The 10,205-nt window shown below is 47.8% G+C and overlaps 1 protein-coding gene across 1 annotated transcript in view; it reads right to left on the reverse strand.

Annotated features, from left to right (window-relative positions):
* kcnh3 (potassium voltage-gated channel, subfamily H (eag-related), member 3) overlaps window positions 1-9,898 on the reverse strand; it is a 98,451-nt gene extending 88,553 nt beyond the window's left edge. The window contains 2 exon segments of the mRNA XM_065017083.1: window positions 2,599-2,733; window positions 9,674-9,898. Coding sequence (XP_064873155.1) covers window positions 2,599-2,733; window positions 9,674-9,803 — 265 coding nt within the window. The 5' untranslated portion in view covers window positions 9,804-9,898.
* Between the last annotated feature and the right edge of the window lie 307 nt (window positions 9,899-10,205).

The following is a 10,205-nucleotide window of genomic DNA, read 5'->3' on the forward strand; positions in this document are numbered from 1 at the left end:
GTACCATACTGATGTCGGTTAAATCGGCCACCCTGCAGAAGCGATTGATGGCAGCAGTTTACTAAGGCTGGGTGACCTGCGGTTGCTGGTCGGAGGAGGGGTGGAATTTGAATGGTTTTAATGGTTTTCATGAAATGAGGATGTATCATTAAAGAAAGACAAAAAGTCCAAAAAATCTCTCTCTCTCTCACTTTTCTCTCTCCATCCATCCCTCCCTTATCTATAACAGTGTAACACCTGTGTGCTGATGAGGCTCGTTAAAGGTTACAGTCATTACGTCCTTGTGATAAATGACAGAACAGAAAACATGAACACCTCCCTCCCTCCCTCCCTCCCTATTCATCTACTCTATCTCCCATTATTTCACTCCCCAAGTTGTTTGCATTTAGTAGAACATGTAGTAACCCTGTGTGGTGTCTGGGACAAAACTGAATCAGCATCAAGTGAAGCTGAATGCAAAAAACTTGGGGCGGCACGGTGGTTAGAGCGTTGGACTAGTAACCGGAAGGTTGCAAGTTCAAACCCCTGAGCTGACAAGGTACAAATCTGTCGTTCTGCCCCTGAACAGGCAGTTAACCCACTGTTCCTAGGCCGTCATTGAAAATAAGAATTTGTTCTTAACTGACTTGCCTAGTTAAATAAAGGTACATTAAAAAAACATTTAAAAAACATGATATACACCATCCAACAACGCAACTAATAAAATACATCAATATGAACATAAAGTAAATGGCTCAGGAGAATAGAATAAACATTGTAGCATCAGTATAATACAGGAAGGCAAAATGTATAGTCCCAATATTTACACGTGTTTTGGGGAAGGGGGGGATTGGGGGGGCAAGTATCTAAATTGTGCAGTATTTAGCAATCATCAAGGTAGCCTTTCTCTGAAGTATAAATATGATAGAGAACAGCTGTAAAACCTCATTTGACGGTATAAAATACTCAAATCTTTCTATCTTCTCACCCTCTCGTTCTCTCTCTCTATTTATGTTACGGTCTCTGTCGCTCTCTACTCCCTCCCAAGGTCACCTAAGTTAAGACCTACTCAAATCAGGTTAACCCATGATAAATCAGACCCTAAGCCAAGTTAAGTTAGATTCTAACTCAGGGTAACTCACCAGTCTTGGGGCCTTGCTCTGGGTCCTGGTCTAACCCAGGGTAACTCACTAGTCTCTGGGCCTTGCTCTGGGTCCTGGTCTAACCCAGGGTAACTCACCAGTCTAGGGGCCTTGCTCTGGGTCCTGGTCTAACCCAGGGTAACTCACCAGTCTTGGGGCCTTGCTCTGGGTCTGGGTCTAACCCAGGGTAACTCACCAGTCTTGGGGCCTTGCTCTGGGTCTGGGTCTAACCCAGGGTAACTCACCAGTCTCGATGCCTTGCTCTGGGTCTTGGTCTAACCCAGGGTAACTCACCAGTCTTGGGGCCTTGCTCTGGGTCCTGGTCTAACCCAGGGTAACTCACTAGTCTCGGGGCCTTGCTCTGGGTCCTGGTCTAACCCAGGGTAACTCACCAGTCTCGAGGCCTTGCTCTGGGTCCTGGTCTAACCCAGGGTAACTCACCAGTCTCGGGGCCTTGCTCTGGGTCCTGGTCTAACCCAGGGTAACTCACCAGTCTCGAGGCCTTGCTCTGGGTCCTGGTCTAACCCAGGGTGACTCACCAGTCTCGGGGCCTTGCTCTGGGTCTGGGTCTAACCCAGGGTAACTCACCAGTCTCGAGGCCTTGCTCTGGGTCCTGGTCTAACCCAGGGTAACTCACCAGTCTTGGGGCCTTGCTCTGGGTCTGGGTCTAACCCAGGGTAACTCAGCAGTCTCGAGGCTTTGCTCTGGGTCCTGGTCTAACCCAGGGTAACTCACCAGTCTTGGGGCCTTGCTCTGGGTCTGGGTCTAACCCAGGGTAACTCACCAGTCTCGAGGCCTTGCTCTGGGTCCTGGTCTAACCCAGGGTGACTCACCAGTCTCGGGGCCTTGCTCTGGGTCTGGGTCTAACCCAGGGTAACTCACCAGTCTCGAGGCCTTGCTCTGGGTCCTGGTCTAACCCAGGGTAACTCACCAGTCTTGGGGCCTTGCTCTGGTTCTGGGTCTAACCCAGGGTAACTCAGCAGTCTCGAGGCTTTGCTCTGGGTCCTGGTCTAACCCAGGTTAACTCACCAGTCTTGGGGCCTTGGTCTGGGTCTGGGTCTAACCCAGGGTAACTCACCAGTCTCGAGGCCTTGCTCTGGGTCCTGGTCTAACCCAGGGTAACTCACCAGTCTCGGGGCCTTGCTCTGGATCCGGTGTCTAGCCCAGGGTAACTCACCAGTCTCGAGGCCTTGCTCTGGGTCCTGGTCTAACCCAGGGTAACTCACCAGTCTCGAGGCCTTGCTCTGGGTCCTGGTCTAACCCAGGGTAACTCACCAGTCTCGGGGCCTTGCTCTGGGTCCTGGTCTAACCCAGGGTAACTCACCAGTCTCGAGGCCTTGCTCTGGGTCCTGGTCTAACCCAGGGTGACTCACCAGTCTCGGGGCCTTGCTCTGGGTCTGGGTCTGGGTCTAACCCAGGGTAACTCACCAGTCTCGGGGCCTTGCTCTGGGTCCTGGTCTAACCCAGGGTAACTCACCAGTCTCGGGGCCTTGCTCTGGGTCCCGGTCCTTCTTGTTGTCAGTGATGTCCTTGTGGGACACCAGAAACAGCACCACCTCTCCCTTCTCATTCTTAATGGGCACGATGTCCAGCAGACACCAGAACTGGGTACCTGAAACACAGATAGAGGTGCATATCACTCACTGGAGTCACAGTGGCTCTGAAAGTAGACTACTGCTCACACACTGGTAGAAAAACCCAGTGAATCAGGTGGATATTTGTAGTGGCGGATTGGTACAAAAAGAGATGGAGATGACCCTGATAAAGATGTACACATCCCAGCTAGCACATCACATTCTGAGAACCATACTGTATGTTTCTTAGAGCAAGGTTATCCTAAAGTTATTTTGCATACCACCTTCCCACAACGCTCTGGGAATGTTGCAGGATAGTTGCTTGGCTTTGGAACATTCTCAGCATTTTTAAGGAACTTGACAAGATATATATATTTTTATTGGTATTTAATTACTTTAACATAATTGTTTTTAAAGTTCAAATGTGGTTACATTTCATTTCAATATCCGTTCTAGGAACGTTCTCCAACTGGTTTGACATTGGGAACGTTCATAATTAGTTCAGAGAAGGTTAAGAAACAACATTCTTCTGTGGGAATTTCAGTACTTCAGCATACTGTAACATTTCCTACAGGTTTCCCCATCGATCTATTTAAAGGCTTGTTCTCAAATTGTTTTGCGAGAACATTAAAAAAACTTTCCATGAAAACATTCAGAGAAAACTCTCTCTAGCCTCTCTTGTTAAGTGTGTTCAGGTGTGTTGGCCACGCCCACTAAATGGCCACGCCCACTAAATGGCCACACCCACTAAATGGCCACACCTGATCTTAATGAACGCTTGTTTCCTTTGAAATGGGGTCTGTTTGAATAGACTAAAATGAACAGCTTTGTATGAGTAAAAAAAACAGGATGTTAGCTCCCTCCTAGTGGCACAGTGGACTAATTCTATAGATAGAGAACATAAGATCATAGGTTTGAATCTCACCGATGCCACAATAAATACAAAAACATGTTTTTATCTGTGCTTGAAGTTCAAAACAGTTCAACTAAGCTAGCAGTGTTATTAAATGTTTTATTGAAACATGTTCTCAGAACGTTATTTCATTACTTTCCATTAATAACCTAGAATTTCCGTTCTCAGAACACCTCCCAGGAAAACCTTCAGGGAACCATAGCAAAACATTCTCAGAACTTCCCTGCAACCTAAAAATATATGTTCCCAGAATAGGCTAAATGTTCACTTCTATTCTCAGAATGTTTCAAATACGTTCCGTTTGACCAGTATGGCTTTGTTCCCAGAACTAATGGAAAACCAAAAATGTACGTTCCTATAAATTCCAAGGAACCAAATCTGCTACCTGGTATGTGAGTACACGCACACACACACACACATCATCCTACTACACAGTCCATTACCACAACTAAATCCTCTCCAGTTGTCTGTAGATATAAAAAATATAGGAAAAGCTCCTTTCATCTCCTGTAGAGACTGGAAAAGCTTCTGGCTGCTCTAGCCCAGTATGTTTGAATAACAGCAAAACACAGAAAACAACATCTCACTACATCTCTTTATTTTGTTTTGTGTCCCTGGATGGGCACTCTGTGTATGCAAGTGGTGTGCCAAGTCTTAGTTCAAAACAAGTGTGTGTGTGTATGTGTGTGTGTGTGTGTGTGTGTTATTTTGCTAACTCATTTAAATGCTGTGTGGTTATGCATGTCTAGCTTCACATTCTGCCCCCTGAGTCAAAGCCTACAGCTTCCCTATTAGACATTGTTATTACTGATGGAGCGAGAGAGACACGCCAGGATGTCTTTATTAGTGAATAAAAGCTTTTTCATCTTAGAAAGCGTAGTTCCAAAAGGGTCATTCAGGAAGTGAAATGAGTTTGGCCCTAGCTGGCTGTATGATAACACATAAGCTAAAAAAAAAATGATGTTTTACAGATTTTTATCTTGATTGATCTAGAAGAGATAATAGTTTGCTAGTCTCTATTCAACTGATGTCATCCATACTGTATTAAGGTACATCCTGTTAGATTCTAGAATGAAATAGAATGATTCATATTATTATACTAGAACTTATTGATTACTTTACACATATAATAATGAAATATGTTGGGGTCAATGAAGGGTAGATGAGAACTAGGTGTATGGAAAGTTACTGAGTGAGGAAGAGGAGGTCACGACTTCCGCCGAAGTCGGCTCCCCTCCTTGTTCGGGCGGCGTTCGACGTCACCGGCCTTCTAGGCATCGCCGCTCCATTTTCTCATTGTTCCATTTGTTTTGTCTTGTTCCCTGCACACCTGGTTTACATTCCCTCATCCCACTGCATGTATTTATTCCTCTGTTCCCCCCATGTCTTTGTGTGAAATTGTTTTGTTACGTGTTTAGTGTTACGCGCCAGACTGGTTCCCGGGTATCGTGTGTTTGACCCGTAGTATGTTTATTGTCATACATTTGCATTATTGTGAGTGTTTTCGTGCTTATTCACTTTTTCCATTGGCTGGAGGGTTGTTGACGCAGTTGCGTCTGTCTTTTGTGCTTCTGACAAATAAAGTGCATCTGATCACAACTCTCTGCTCTCCTGCACCTGACTTCTTACCAGTAGCGCACAACCTTGACCGTGGGAGGGCAGACAGTTAACATTCTGTCAAATCATTGTATTGATCAATCTCATGGCTCCTAAGGAGGGAGGCAAAGGGCAACAGTCTGGTCTCAGTCACTGATAAAGTAGGACAGCCGAGGATTAGGGAGGAGTCAGGAATTCGGACCGCTGTCAGATGAAGTGACAAGGGACAGTCCTGTTACACAGATATACTTACACGCACACAAAGGTTCTAGCTGGAGGCGGGACCATTACTACACCAGTGAGAGGAACCAATTAACCAGTTCCTGACTACCAAGAGAGATGTATTGGCTGTCTAGACGTGCAAGGAGTTGACTCTGCCTAGTAGGAGGGGATAAATACATGCGTTTGTGTAAACATGTCTTTATCTTAGCAACTGTTTAACCCAGTGAAAATACTTAGTTTGAGCTTTTCCTAGTAATCCATTTGAGTTTTTCCTCTGTTTGTTCAGAACCTAACAATCCCCTTTCTTTACCATACCGTATGGGTTGTTGTGACCAGGGGTGAAAGTCAAAAAATAAATAGTGTAATATCACATTTACATAAGTATTCAGACCCTTTACTCAGTACTTTGTTGAAGGACCTTTGGCAGCGATTACAGCCTTTCACTGTAGCTCTGCATCGAGGTTTAGGGAATTATGACTTTAAAAAGTCACCGCGGCAGTAGAACTGTATTTCACACTATGATGGTTAAACTTTGCAATTGATCCGCAGTTCACATGTGTGCCGAACCGTGGGGGGTGATCCGTACGGATCACGGATCAACTACGGCCTGTTACACCACTACTACTTAGGGCCGTTGTCCTGTTGGAAGGTGAACCTTCACCCCAGCCTGAGGTCCTGAGTGCTCTGGAGCAGGTTTTCATCAAGGATCTCTCTGTACTTTGCTACGTTCATCTTTCCCTCGATCCTTACTAGTCTCCCAGGCCCTGCTGCTGAAAAACATCCCCACAGCATGATGCTACCACCACCATGCTTCACTGTGGGGATGGTGTCAGGTTTCCTCCAGACGTGGTGCTTGGCATTCAGGCCAAAGAGTTAAATCTTGGATTCGTCAGACCAGAGAATCTTGTTTCTCATGGCCTGAGTCTTTAGGTGCCTTTTGGAAAATTCCAAGTGGGCAGTCATGTGCCTTTTACTGTGGAGTGGCTTCCGTCTGGCCACTCTACCATAAAGGCCTGATTGGTGGAGTGCTGGAAAGATGGTTGTCCTTCTGGAAGGTTCTCCCATCTCTAAAGAGGAACTTTGGAGCTCTGTTATAGTGACCATCTGGTTCTTGGTCACCTCCCTGGCTGTGTTCTTGGGGACTTTCAATGCTGCAGAATTTATTGGTACCCTTCCCCAGATCTGTGCCTCGACACAATCCTGTCTTGGAGCTCTACGGGCAATTCCTTCGACCTCATGGCTTGGTTTTTGCTCTGACATGCACTGTCAATGGTGGGACCTTATATAAGACAGGTGTGTGCCTTTACAAATCATATCCAATCAATTTCATTTACCAAAGGTGGACTCCAATCAAGTTCTAGAAACATCTCAAGGATGATCAACGGAAACAGGATGTACCTGAGCTCAATTTCGAGTCTCATAGCAAAAGGGTCTGAATACTTACATAAATAAGGTATTTCTGTTGTACATTTTTTATAAATTTGCTAAAATGTGTGTTTTCACTTTGTCATCGCTTTGTCATTGTATTTTGTGTAGATTGATGACATTTTAGAATTATAAGGCTGTAATGTAATGAAGGGGCCTGAATTCCTTCCGAATGCACTGGAATCTCACCACTAGGCTACCTGCTACCTGCCGTCCCTACACTCTAACCACTAGGCTACCTGCCGTCCCTACACTCTAACCACTATGCTACCTGCCGTCCATACACTCTAACCACTAGGCTACCTGCCGTCCCTCCACTCTAACCACTAGGCTACCTGCCACCCCTACACTCTAACCACTAGGCTACCTGCCATCCCTACACTCTAACCACTAGGCTACCTGCCACCCCTACACTCTAACCACTAGGCTACCTGCAGTCCCTCCACTCTAACCACTAGGCTACCTGCCGTCCCTCCACTCTAACCACTAGGCTACCTGCCGTCCCTACACTCTAACCACTAGGCTACCTGCCGTCCCTACACTCTAACCACTAGGCTACCTGTCGCCCCTACACTCTAACCACTAGGCTACCTGCCGTCCCTCCACTCTAACCACTAGGCTACCTGCCGCCCCTACACTCTAACCACTAGGCTACCTGCCGTCCCTCCACTCTAACCACTAGGCTACCTGCCGTCCCTACACTCTAACCACTAGGCTACCTGCCGTCCCTCCACTCTAACCACTAGGCTACCTGCCGCCCCTCCACTCTAACCAATAGGCTACCTGCCGCCCATACACTCTAACCACTAGGCTACCTGCCGTCCCTCCACTCTAACCACTAGGCTACCTGCCGTCCCTCTACTCTAACCACTAGGCTACCTGCCGTCCCTACACTCTAACCACTAGGCTACCTGCCGTCCCTCCATTCTAACCACTAGGCTACCTGCCGTCCCTCCACTCTAACCACTAGGCTACCTGCCGTCCCTACACTCTAACCACTAGGATACCTGCCGTCCCTCCACTCTAACCACTAGGCTACCTGCCGCCCCTACACTCTAACCACTAGGTTACCTGCCGTCCCTCCACTCTAACCACTAGGCTACCTGCCGTCCCTACACTCTAACCACTAGGCTACCTGCCGTCCCTACACTCTAACCACTAGGCTACCTGCCGACCCTCCACTCTAACCACTAGGCTACCTGCCGCCCCTACACTCTAACCACTAGACTACCTGCCGTCCCTACACTCTAACCACTAGGCTACCTGCCGTCCCTACACTCTAACCACTAGACTACCTGCCGTCCCTACACTCTAACCACTAGGCTACCTGCCGTCCCTACACTCTAACCACTAGACTACCTGCCGTCCCTACACTCTAACTACTAGACTACCTGCCGTCCCTACACTCTAACCACTAGGCTACCTGCCGTCCCTACACTCTAACCACTAGGCTACCTGCCGTCCCTACACTCTAACCACTAGGCTACCTGCCGACCCTCCACTCTAACCACTAGGCTACCTGCCGCCCCTACACTCTAACCACTAGGCTACCTGCCGCCCCTACACTCTAACCACTAGGCTACCTGCCGCCACTACACTCTAACCACTAGACTACCTGCCGTCCCTACACTCTAACCACTAGACTACCTGCCGTCCCTACACTCTAACCACTAGGCTACCTGCCGTCCCTACACTCTAACCACTAGGCTACCTGCCGTCCCTACACTCTAACCACTAGGCTACCTGCCACCCCTACACTCTAACCACTAGGCTACCTGCCGTCCCTACACTCTAACCACTAGGCTACCTGCTGCCCCAAAGTTTATAAATGTCAATATATGTTTGTGCGTGTGCAGTCTTTTCGATTCTAAAACAGGGCCCTGATGCAGGATTATTTATCCTGCTTGTTTGCCACTCCACCTATCAGTGATTCAACTGGAGCATCAAAAACAACCCTGACAAGTCATGTAACAGGTGGTCATGTTGTGGATGTACATAAAGGGATATAATCAGGATGAAACAGCCTCGTATTCATACAGACAGTGTCCTGTTACACGGCTGTTATGGTGAACGCTGTGCTCTCTGTCTCAGGTGGGTGGATGGCTGGATGACATGGTGTTCTAAAACACTGTGTGAATACGGACCTGAACCAGAGGATGAGGGACAGGGCTTAATAACCCTCGAATCGTTCTGGAGGCTCAGGTTGTGTCGTGAGGTCACAAGCATACACTCACACACATGGAAACACTCACTCACGCACGCACGCACGCACGCACACACACTCACACACACACACACACACACTTCTGTTTGATGATCTCTAAATGGTTTCAGCCCCAGGCCTCACTAAACTTTACTACATCTCTCTTCTCCTACCCCAGAGGGCTGTAAAATGCTAATGAATATGCAGGGACAACCTTTAATTTGTCTTTTTTAAGTCTCATTGAGACTGTCCTTCATTTGGCTGTGCTTGTCTTTGTCTACAGCTGATTTATCCAAGTAGCAGCTATGTAGCTAGCCCCTGTTCCCAACACACACACAACATTCACCTCTTCACTCTCACCAACCTTTTTCACTATTTTTATTTAACTAGGCAAGTCAGTTAAGAACAAATTCTTATTTACAATGACGGACTACCCCGGCCAAACCTGAGCCAATTGTGTGCCGCCCTATGGGACTCCCAGTCACGGACATGTTGCAGCCTGGATTCCAACCAGGTACTGCAGTGACACCTCTTGCACTGAGATGCAGTGTCATAGACTGCACCACCCTATTCCCTACCTATGATGTTTTGGATACACCCAGTCTCTGTAGCCTCTCACCTCCTTTCTTGTAGAACACCAGCTCGGTCTTAAACTCCCCCCTGTCGTCCAACACCCCTTGGATCTTCGCCGTCAGCTGGTCGCTGGTCTCCGGCCCGTACAGGAAATGACATGCACAGCTCTTCTGCATCAGCTCGGCGCGGGCGTAGCCGGTCAGCTCACAGAAGCCATCAGAACAGTAGACAATAGGGTAGAGGGATTGCACCTGGGCATTACCCAGGACAAAGTTACTGTCTGAGGGAGAGAGAAAGAGAGGGGAGGGAGGGAGGGACGAAGAGAGAGAAGAGAGGGAATGGATGGATGGGGAGGGAGGGAGGGAGGGAGGGAGGGAGGGAGGGAGGGAGGGAGGGAGGGAGGGGAAAGAGAAGAGAAAGGGGGTTATACAACTGAAAAATGGACACACAGGATATACTGTAGCTCTCAAGCAGTCTTTTATCAGCTCAGATCATTTGAGTTTCAGGTTCGTTTTCATTCCAGCAACTTTTGGTTTCGTTAGCCGCAGCGGATCGTTAGACATGTATTGGGACATCCA

Source organism: Oncorhynchus nerka, linkage group LG1 (assembly GCF_034236695.1).
Source record: "Oncorhynchus nerka isolate Pitt River linkage group LG1, Oner_Uvic_2.0, whole genome shotgun sequence".
NCBI lineage: Eukaryota > Metazoa > Chordata > Actinopteri > Salmoniformes > Salmonidae > Oncorhynchus > Oncorhynchus nerka.